This window comes from Lutjanus erythropterus, chromosome 13 (assembly GCF_056507025.1).
Source record: "Lutjanus erythropterus isolate fLutEry1 chromosome 13, fLutEry1.hap2, whole genome shotgun sequence".
NCBI lineage: Eukaryota > Metazoa > Chordata > Actinopteri > Lutjaniformes > Lutjanidae > Lutjanus > Lutjanus erythropterus.
This window is the reverse complement of record NC_139329.1, coordinates 18,611,025-18,622,416: the sequence shown is the minus strand read 5'-3', so window position 1 is coordinate 18,622,416 and position 11,392 is coordinate 18,611,025. Positions and strand designations below refer to the sequence as shown.

Here is an 11,392-nt window from a genome sequence, read left to right as displayed (position 1 = left end):
TTGCTGCATGGATGCATGTGGCCATCCAAGTGTGAAAATCAAGGGTGGGAGGATATCAGAATATATCACTCATTTGCGCCGAGACATCTGTCAGAGTGAGAGTGTCTTTGGCTGCCAGGAGCGCCCTTACACCGTCCATCTCTGTGAGCAAAGCCTGCGATTTAAAGCAATTACAATTTAAGCTGAAGAGGCACAAATCTGCCTGTGGACATGGTGACAGGTCCTGTTGGTAAAAGGCAACACATCAAAGGAAAGTCTCCATCCCACCAACTCTTGGCTTCCAATTTCATCTTTCTGCTGCTCTAGCCAGCTTTTTAAGGCTCCAGGCGCCATGTGTCCTTCGAGACTAATGAGAAAAGACAACAGGGAATGTGCCCTGCTCTCTGCTCTGCATAGATCTGCACAGGAATGCACTGATTTTATGCCCTGTGAGCTTTTCTGTTTGTAGTGTGAGAGTACAACATGTATGTGTGCATTTGACTTTTTGACACTTGTATCAGCTAATCAGATTTAAAAAATGGGAATTCCTAATTGAATTCATCATTATTCCAAACACGCCATGAGAGGATTATCATATCACTTATTACTCATGTATGTAGATGCACATGCGCAGTCAGCTGCCCCCCCTTGTCGCGCCATCTGAGCCCAATCTTAAAACCTGGAGCAGCCGCAGACAGATGATCCGTTTATTTGAGAGGACGGATGGATCAGTCTCACACTGCAGGAACTGCGTCCCGGTGCTCATCTCACAGTTTCTGATGATGAATCAGAAGTTCATCAGCTGTTTTCTGCCCCAGAGGCTCTTTCATCTTCACCAGTGGGATTAGGATGAAAGGATGAAAGTTGGATTTCTGTAAATCAGTGGGTCTAACATGCGATAGTCTGGACAATTGACTTATTTTCAAGTGGCGGAGGGATGTGAGGGAATCACTCTGAGCTCAAACCCCAGAAAACGGACTTCATCTGAGAGGATGCGTTCAGGTGAGTGAGATGAGCCACATTTGCATGATTTAGGACGATTGGTGAAATAGATGACGGCCGTTTCTAATCTCGAGATGTCGTTTTCTTGGCAAACCGACATATTTATTTTACGTTATTCACAAACTTCCGAATTTTTGTGCGCAAAGTTGCATGTTTTATGCACAAAATGAGTATTTTCATTACAGCGAGGCTGAATGAAAAAAGGAGTACATGCAGGATTTTTTAAATCTGCTTCCTGGACACATTTAAAGGACAGAAAAATGCCTAACTTCTCTGTTTTGAACCCCTGATGGGAGCCGTAGTGCTGAAGTGACAGCTCCCTACTTTACTCTGTGCACATCACTGATAGAAAAGTGAAGACAAATGTTGCAGGAAAGAAACAAGACTCTAAATTTTCAAAGGGGGTAAAACTGTGTTCTGTCTTAGATCAGCTTGTGGTGGCTCAGTGCCTGGACAGGAGGATTTGGGCTGCTGCTGATGCTGCTGCCTCTTTTCCTCCTCCATACACACACACACACACACACACACACACACACACACACAAAATTTGGTCTCTGTGGAAGTGGATCAGTGCAATAAATTCATTCAATGAACACAAACCTCACTTAATTCTTCCATGAAGTGTCAGTCAATCAGCTGGAGGCTTTGTAGAGACTGACAGTGTAGTTAAATCTGTCTGCCTGTGTGGCTAAAACTGGCACGTTTACATGATGGACTGAAGTGATCATATTAATTCATGTGCACTGTCCCTTATTAAATAAGGCAAACACAAGCATAAATCTTACTATATCTTCCAAAACATCACACAAAGCTGAAGATATGTGAAGTTTTCTTTCTTGAGATAACCTATTTTCAGATTCTTTATAGATATTACATTATTATATTACAGTAATGTAGTTACTGAATAGCAGTGTTTGTAATTAGTAATGTAATACATTGGATTACACAAAACTAATCTAATCTGAATACTTTTGGATTACTTCAAAATCAAACATTGAATATATTATCACTTATACTATGAAAGGGACACTTTCACAACAATTTGAGTTCCACAAATAGTTTTTTTCTCTTTTAAACAACAAAAAACATTTCCAATGCAAATAAAATGCATTTTTGATTGTTTTTTTCCCCTGCCAGGACCACCACAAAGTGGAACACTTGTGCAAGAAACCCTGCATGTCAGATGCACTTTTCATGAGCTGATAGAGCATTATTATCATGAAAAAAGTTTCAAAATTGCCATATTGTAAAGTTTTACACATTTAAAAAAAATGTGATCAAGGAATCCTTAACAATGTAACCATTAACTAATTACAATTTTTTTTTTCATATGTCATCTTGGTTGATTAAAGTTACTTACTTTTGTAATCTGATTATGTAATTCTGATTACATGTGATCCATACACACCAAACACTGTTTATCTCTGTTTATCCATCTCTATTCTTCTCATATCATGCACTACGTTGTACCACTGACCCTCCCGTAAATTACCAACAAAAAAATGATGTGACTTTTTATGCCAGGCCTGGAAAAAAAATTTAAACCGGTCCCTCCCTATGTCGTGATAAAACCAACATATTGCACAAATGCCCACAGTGTATATAATAACTGCTGGTTTGTGTTTGTTTTGTCTTGTTTATGAGTGGACATTCACAGCAACATGCCAACCTGCCACTTTGGTGAAAACTCAAAGCAAAATTTTAGTGGTCGGGTATCCTTTGGGCGAGATACTCTATTTAGGTCATATTTTATATAATAGACACAAAAGTGGCACAAGGTATTATTTTATGACACGGAGACTTTTATTTATTTACCATGAGACATCCTTACACAGCGGCACCATATTAGACAGCAGATTGTCAACAGCTGCTATTCTAGTCCACTATGTTACACATAAACATTTGAAAAGAGGGATAAGGAGGATGTAAAAATAGGGGAAAGAGTTATAGCAAGCAGATGGTGGAAGCAGGATGTCCTTATTCTGTCCCTGTCGAGCTTTTGAACTCCACACCCGTGGCCTGGTATATACATTCAGCTGTGTGCACTGAGGCAACAAACGCAGACACACAAATCCTGCTAAGCTCTGTCTCTCTCTTTTTCCTTTATTTCTTGATTGTCCCCATCTTCAGATAATGTCTGCTTCTCTTTCAGTCTTGATATTTCTCCTGTTCATTGAGGAGGGATTTGCTCTGGCACAAAAGACTAAAGGTAAGATTGATACATTCACTGAGCTCCTTGAATAGAAGGGCTACATTAAATCAAGACACACAATGTAATTTGATTAAAGATCTCTGCACGGTTTTTGCTTCTCAGGTGTCGACTGACTTCATGTTGTATCATTAAGTGCGCAGATGATTTTTCACTTGTCTCTCGGCTGTCATTTTCATACAGATGGAGGTGCAGGATCAAAAGGGGTCAAACCATCTCAACGGCCGCAGCATTCTCGTCACTGTGGAAACTGGGTACGAAACACAGATGGTGGCACCTTCAGCTCCCCAAACTACCCAAATACATACCCTCCCAACAAGGAGTGCCTGTACGTACTGGAAGGTAACCAACGACATGCACCTGAGCCTGATAATATCACTGCTCCTGTTCCAATTTTTGTGAATGTTGCAGATTTTCATGTTAAAATAGGTCAAATTTTTGTGAGCTCTAATGGAAATTAAATGGACCAAAAGGAACAAAATAGTAGTTTTTTGTGATGACTAAGATGATCAAGAATGCAATCTTTTGTTGTTCATGTCTGTTGCTTTTTTTTAAATTAATTCTCTCAAGTATTTTTTATTACTAGTGACAAAGGTACAAATAAAGTATCCAAAAGTAACAAATATCTCCATGTTTCATACCGCCTGCCTTGGAAGTATCAAAAAATAAAAATAAAAATAAAAATAGCACGGCACAGTCTCCCGAAGGTTGCAGATTGTCTTCAGTTTATTGTCAAGTTTCATAGGAACAACTACTGAAACAGAAAATATGAAACAGAAAATAATAAACCTAGAAGACAGGATATAACCCCTTTGTAATCACCACATTTTGATTTGATTTGACCACCAAAATCTAAGCAGTGCTTTGTTGATTCCAAGTGAACTTTTGCACCACATTTGAAGGAACTCCTCCCAAGCGTGTCTGAGATATTGCGTTCACAGCAGTTGGATGGATATGAAGTCGCAGTGACCTTTGACCTTTGAACACCAACATCTAATCAGTACATGCTCGAGTCCAACTGGTCATTTGTGCCAAATTAAGAATTGTCTCTCGGGGTTTTTGAGATATTGTGCTCACAAGAATGAGATGACCCAGAGACATGATGTCTCTGGCCATCGCTGTCACTGCTGTGACAAAAGGTTTTTCCAGATTTTTTTTTTTAATGTGAATCATAGAGGTCCTTCAGAATAATAATGTGGGTAAAACTACAGCACATCTTTCAACACCATCTGCTCCCTACTTTAAGTATCTTTGTTTGACAATAACATCATCATTAATTGGTCACACATGGTGTTTGGATTATATTTAAGGATTGTGAACAGTATTCTCGTTTCTAAAAGTTTACCTTCTGTGGTCATTAAACTACAAACAAGCTGGCAGCTAACAACTTTTTCACAGTGCATTCCTCATTATCTTGCACACCAAAGACTGCATAAAACTTTATTGTCATTTTGTGTATCATTTTCCCTTTAATCACTCCTGGAGCCCACAAAACAGTCTGACCCACAGTAATTCTATGCAAAACATCAACAACACTGAGGAAAATTTAGAAAGGAGCAGGTATTTTTTCACTGCGTTATCTATTGTCCGCCAGCATTGTGTCTCTGAATCACCTTTGTTGCTCTGCTTCCCTCAGCCCTGCCCCGGCAGAGGATAGAGCTGCTGTTTGATGACACCTTCTACATCGAGGCCTCGTTTGAGTGTCGTTTTGACCACATCGAGGTGCGGGACGGGCCCTTCAGCTTCTCGCCACTCATCAATCGCTTCTGCGGCTCAGCAAGTCCCGGACTTGTCCTCTCCAGCGGACGCTTCATGTGGATCCGCTTCTTCAGTGATGAAGAACTGGAGGGGATCGGCTTTCAGGTCCAGTACAGCTTTACTGCAGGTGATTAAAACACAGTGGAACGCTTAATTGATCCCAGTATGGCAGTGTTCTCACACCGTACCATCCTGGTACTCGCTGAAAGTTCATTCGGTCAGCTCAAAAAATCTGATCATGTGGTATCTTACTGTCTGTCTCTATGATTTCCCTCAAGACCCTGAATTTCATCTACATGTGGGTGGACTCTTAAACCCCATCCCAGGTAATGCCACCACACGCAATCCTTGAATGCTTGTAAGGGTTAAATCGAGCAATATGCTAATAGGACTAATCATAGCTTGTCATTGTCAAAGTATTATGCTACACTCCTCTTGCTCCTGCAGCCTGCCTGAGCCTCCTCATGTCTGGGGAGGAGGTGGGGGGGAACAGCTCCTTTCAACCACTAATCATATAATAAATAGGAATTTAATATAAAAGCTGTTTGCTCTGCAGTACTCACTTCTGGAGGTGCAATTGTTACATATTGCTCCTTTATCATTACTTTCTTCTATTCTTTATTCACATGATCAGCTCGTCATCAAGCCTCTGCAGAAGCCTGATAACAACCTGATCATTTGAATCAGGTGTGTTGGAGCAGAGAGAGGGAGCATCTAAAACATGCAGGACAGTGGGCCCTGAGGACCAGGATTGGGAAACACTGAGCTAAGCTAACGTTAATTGGGCAGGAAAAAGTGTAACATTAAACCATACTTAAACAATCGACAAACTAAGACTGACTTATAAAAAAAAAAAAATCAAGCCTGACGTAGCACACACCATAAATATATCAGAAACATACTGTGAAAGGTTCGGGTGTACCTAAAATTAACAACACAATGCCCAGGACAAATTTCATGCAGATTTCATTATCAGCTTTGTTAGCTGTGCTGTTGTTAGTCAGCCTCACTTGTTTTACCACATACTTGGTTTGCATCATTGGTTAATTCTGTGCTGAGCAGAGATGACATGACATTGTAGTTGTGAAATACTTAAGTCTTAAATTACATTTCCAATGGTCTTAAAAGTCTTAAAAAGACTTAACTTGTTGAAACTTGCACATAGCTTTGCCTACTCAAACTTAAATTGTACATCTTTAGATTAATATGTGATGCAAAGTCATTAGCATTTCCTGTCACTGTCACCTCTGATCTCATTTTCTCTCTCATGTTTTCCTTTTATCTGCCTTTTTATTACCCTTGTGTTGCTGTCTGTGGGTCAGATTGTCAGTTCGAGTTGTCTGGGGCTGACGGCCTGATCCGTTCCAGTCAGGTGGAGGAGGAGAATAAAGTGAAGCCAGATCAGGCAGTGGACTGCATCTGGACTATACGAGCCCCAACAAACAACAGGGTATGGCATGTGACATTTTGAATTTTAACACTTTTTCCACTTATCTAATCAGGGTTTGCATGGTCCTTAAAAATTCTAAAAACACAAAATCCAATAATCAGAATTTTAGACTTTTTAAAAGATCTCAAGTATGATATTTTTCAGATATTAAAAATGAATGAGATTATGAAGTTAACATCACCTGTATTAAGTTTAAGTTGCATTAACTTCAGTCTCAGTTTTGAATGTATTTTGTGTAAAAAGACAATTGTATCAATACGGTAAAAGCTACAGAACAAAAACAATGTGGAGTCAATTAAATAATAATGAATAAATCCAGTTTACTTTGCAAGAAATTCTGGCATGAGCTTCCCTCACGTCCCTCCTACTTTTTTTTTTTCCAGAAACACTGTCTAATGCACAACAGCAGAATAAGTTTATTCATAACTGGATTTTCATCTGAGGATAGCAGCATATAAAAGTATAGTGGGGAAAGTTGGGGAAAAATGTACAAGAAAAATGTTCTACTTCTCCTTAAAATGAAGTTGAGGAGATGGGATATGATTCACTGGGGGTAAAATGACAAAGAGGACAGTGGTTGAAATGATGAATCTCCAGCCTGTAGTGTATTTTTTAGCCTCCACATCCACTGAGATGTGTTTGTTCCATAACCTTTACTTAATCATAAAGACAAATCATGTGGATTTCAACTTCATATCACAAAACAACCCTAGACAAATGCGCTTTACATCTTTTATTATCAAACAATGACTGACAGGACATCTACAGCATGACATACATGCACATGAAGTATGAAGTAAGACATATGCTTTGATAATCCAACATAAGCACGCATACAGTACAGCTGGCTTGAAACAATTTCTATTTGATCCTTCAATGCAGCAATGCCTTCTTATAGTGGCTTTTCGTGAACTGCATGACAAATTATCAAATGTACATTAAATCCCGCCTCATTGCTGATTCCAGATTTACCTGAGATTCTTGGAGTATCAGATGGAAAACTCAAATGAATGTAAGAAGAACTTTGTGGCTGTTTATGATGGCAGTAATGCTATTGAGGACCTAAAGGTAATATATTTTATATGTGTAATCTACACTATGTTACTTGAACTGACTTGATCTGTGCTGTGTTCATTGCACACTGTATAGCATTATACTCCCTGTTATGATTTTCCTCTCTCCTTCTGCTAGGGTTTATCTTTTCTTCCCATGTCATACATGCTTGTAATATTTTTAATCATAAATATGTAGCAACTGTTCTACAGACCATGGCTTCAATGAGACTACACATCCAACACTGTAAGAGAAAATGGTGTGTGGTTTCTTGCAGGCCAAGTTTTGTAGTACAGTAGCTAATGACATCATGCTGGACACTGGTGTGGGAGTAGTGAGGATGTGGGCTGATGAGACGAGCCGTCTCAGCCGCTTCCGGATGCTGTTCACTTCTTTTGCAGAGCGTAAGTTTCTTCTTGGGATTATTTTTAACCTCTGTCATTTTACATTTGTACAAGTGTCACATTTGTTTAGCTTCTGCAGCTGTGACAGGACAAGGACAGTGCTGCACCAGCACCCTCCTGTGGTGCATATTCAGTACTGCAGCTATTTAATAATAAAGATGTGTTGTAGCAGTTGTAGAAAATGCAAGACACACATAGAGACAAAGTGTAAATCCATCATTCAATCAGTACTTTGTAAATAGGATCAGTTTAAGAGAATTTTGGCCAAGAATTCAGAGAAACAGATGGATTTTCTCTGTTTGTGTTTCAGCACCCTGTGCAGGTAGTGCATTCTTTTGCCACAGCAACATGTGCATCAACACCTCTCTAGTGTGCAACGGCATACAGAACTGTGTCTTTCCCTGGGATGAAAGCAACTGCAAAGGTAGTCCACTTGTGCCAAAGCACTTTGAAAATCTGCTGTGTTGTATTATGATGAGTCGTGTTGTTATGTAATATGATGCATGTAGTGTCTGACTCTGTTGTGTCACATTGAGCCTCCTTGAGTTTTTTTCTGGCCATAATTCTACGAGATATCTGCAACAAGACACTCACACAAATGTTCCAGCTCGTCCTCTGTTATTTTTCACCCTGACACCACAGAGAAGTGCATATTTGTAGCTTTTGGGCAGTAAAGAATATCCCTTCAAAAATTCCACTTGGCAGGAAAACAATGATCTCATCATCTTTTATGGCTCTACAGATAAAAGACCCTCAAGGCCTTTTGGCTGTTTAGTGGCTCTTAATCACCTCCGTTGATTTTAACGGCTGTTAATCATGGCGTTGGCTTTTAGTGAAGGCTCTGAATTGTTCCTGGCAGCCAAAGATACAGACTGTCCTGACGGGGGCGGCAACAAGTAAATGACTGATGTACTCTCCGTACCTCTAAATGTCCCTCATATTTTACCTCTTTCTGTCACTCTCTTCATATCCATCATGCAGAGAAAAAGAGCAAAGGTGTCTTTCACCAGATCACAAAGACTCATGGGACAGTAATCTGTGTGTCCACGGGAGTGGTGCTACTGCTCCTCATTGTCTCCATCCTGGTCCAAATAAAACAGCCACGAAAAAAGGTAATTACCACTAGAAATGCCAGAATACCATAACTACTACAGCTGCCATAAGCGGTCATTTAGACCATTTGAATTCCAAACTATATAATCTCTCATGATAAATACCCAATTAAGAGATTAATGCATTTTTTCTGTTAGAATATCATAAAAATGGAATAACTCCTTTTTTGACATAGACAATGACAATTGCTCAGTAACCAAGATGCATCTCCATCTACACAAAAAACTAACAATAACTGCAATTTCCATGCGGCATATATAATTTTTACAAAACTGGTAAAAATGATGAAGAGAAGTAGTGATGAAAATATGTAGTATCATGCCACAAAATATTGCTGTGGAAATAGTTAACTCATGAAATGCGTTCAATCTTAATTTGAAGGTGTTGGTACGTAAGAATAACCTGTTCCAGCGGGGCGACTTCCAGGAGGTGTTTGACCCTCCGCATTATGAACTCTTTACTCTCAGAGACAAGGTTAGTTTGATTACTTTGATATTTTATTACATGCACTTGGTGATCTCCTTTTCAAGCCACAGAAGTAACAACATTATCTCTTTTAGGAGATGTCTGGGGATCTTGGGGAGTTATCAGAGGAGCTCCAGTCCCTGCAGGCGCTCAGAAGATCCTCATCAGGCTCCCGCTGCATTCATGAACACCACTGTGGCTCCCAGGCTTCTGTCAACTCCATCAAAGCCAGTCAAGGCGCATATGGCCTCGGCAGGGGATCCATGGAGCTTCCTTCTTTCAGAGGGGACTTCCAGAACACCTTACCTCCCCTCAGGGATTTGAACAGTAGTCTGCGGAAGAAGAGCTGGCCCAGTATGAAACCAGGCCGGATGCAGGGCCATCACGGTATGGGGGACAGAGCGCTGGGGCGGCAGGACAGAGTGATGGAAGAGGACGAAGAGGAGGAGGATGACGGAAGGTATGATGTGTATGTGCGCAGAGCAGGAAGCCGGAGAGGGAACTTTGAAATGGCCCAGCAAAGATCTTTGTCCATGGACTTCTGAAAAGAAAAGACAGCAGCAACTTTTCAATCAGTGCTGTAGAACTCACAAGTTAATGCTACAGAGCAGATGTGTCTCACTTGACTTCTTTATAATAATTATAAAGAAGTGATCATTGAATTCTGGGAAACACAGCGTCTTCTATAGACCGGTGCATCAGGAGCTCCAGCAGCTCCCGCACTGCAGATTCTGCTCGGACACTGAAGCAGCTGACAGGGAGTTGTTATCATATTTGTGATCAGTGTATAAGTGCAGACATATGATAATGATGTGTGTTGTTCTCATAATCAATGTATTTTGTTAAATACATTTCATTGTAAAGCAAGTAGAGTTTGTTTAAATATGTTTTTGGTCAGGTGTTTAGGTTCTGCTAGAATGCAGGCATGATTACATTTTAAGCAAAGAATGGAAAAATTACTACTGAGTTCTTGTTTAAAGTGTAAAATTAAACAGGAACTCTGTAAAATTACCTGTATAAAAGAATAAATGTCTACATTTCTGCACCATTGTTTTTGGAAAAAGTCTCATCTTGATTTTAGCTATATATTTTTATACTTTTGTTTTTGCTCCAATTTTTCATGAGTTGAAGTTAATAATCTAAGGTTTCCTCGGTGCACACAAATGTTTTATTTCTCTCAATTTCTGTCCACAAAGTTGTTAATGAGTTGTTAATTAAGTTAGTGAGCGCCTCTCCTTTCCTGCTTAAAAAGCACAGTTGTAGCGTAAGTATGTTTTGGACTGGGCATACTAAAAAGCCACTCTAAAATGTGCACTTTTATCTTGAAAAAAAAAGTATTAGGTGGTAAATGGTTAGGTTTAGGCACAAGGAGTGAATAGTTAGGGTAAGAATATTAAGTTATGCCAGTCAGAGGCAGAGTATGGTGGGTCAAGACTGCCCTCCTGGTGCCCATGTCAGAGTGGACTTTTATTGTGACCAGTTCAAGTCACATCTGTACAATAAACTTTTTGTGTCCATGTGAGAAGTCTTAGATTTTTATTTACTTCAACTCATGAAAAATTGAAGCAAAAATGAAAGTACCGTGTGTATGTTTTATTGAGTACAAAGTTACCATTAGCAGTTAAGCAGCCACATGTGCTTCTTGCCAGGAGGGAGAAATATGCTGAGTCCTCTCAAAGGTGTGTTGCACGGGCATGCAGGTTGTACTTTCCCATACAAAGTTAACTGTTGTACAGTCCAATTATAAAAAACACAAAAAGCACCACTGGCACACCCACAGTATCATTAACAAACAGTAAAAAACTTTGTTTCTTTTTCCTTTTTGCCTGTCAGCACTGAAAATAATCGATGGGTTGGCATGTGTTAACTGATGTGCAGGATGCATGTGTTGTCTGATGCAGAGAACACAACAAACTTTGTAATAAAGCTTGTTGATAAGCGAGGCCAATCTAAAGAAAT

General features: G+C 39.7%; 1 protein-coding gene across 2 annotated transcripts; it reads left to right on the top strand.

Annotated features, from left to right (window-relative positions):
* Window positions 1-702: 702 nt before the first annotated feature.
* On the top strand, window positions 703-10,483 carry neto2b (neuropilin (NRP) and tolloid (TLL)-like 2b). 2 transcript variants are annotated; one of them, XM_084733923.1, is made up of 12 exons: window positions 703-981; window positions 3,134-3,190; window positions 3,374-3,518; window positions 4,827-5,075; window positions 5,227-5,274; window positions 6,271-6,398; window positions 7,365-7,466; window positions 7,729-7,855; window positions 8,166-8,279; window positions 8,837-8,967; window positions 9,350-9,442; window positions 9,529-10,483. In XM_084733923.1, the coding sequence occupies exons 3-12, from the start codon at window positions 3,374-3,376 to the stop codon at window positions 9,976-9,978; spliced, it is 1,587 nt and encodes a 528-aa protein (XP_084590049.1). In that variant the 5' UTR covers window positions 703-981; window positions 3,134-3,190; the 3' UTR covers window positions 9,979-10,483. The 2 variants fall into 2 exon arrangements, with proteins under 2 accessions (XP_084590049.1, XP_084590048.1); XM_084733922.1 differs by having other exon boundaries at window positions 3,374-3,532.
* The last annotated feature ends 909 nt before the right edge of the window (window positions 10,484-11,392 follow it).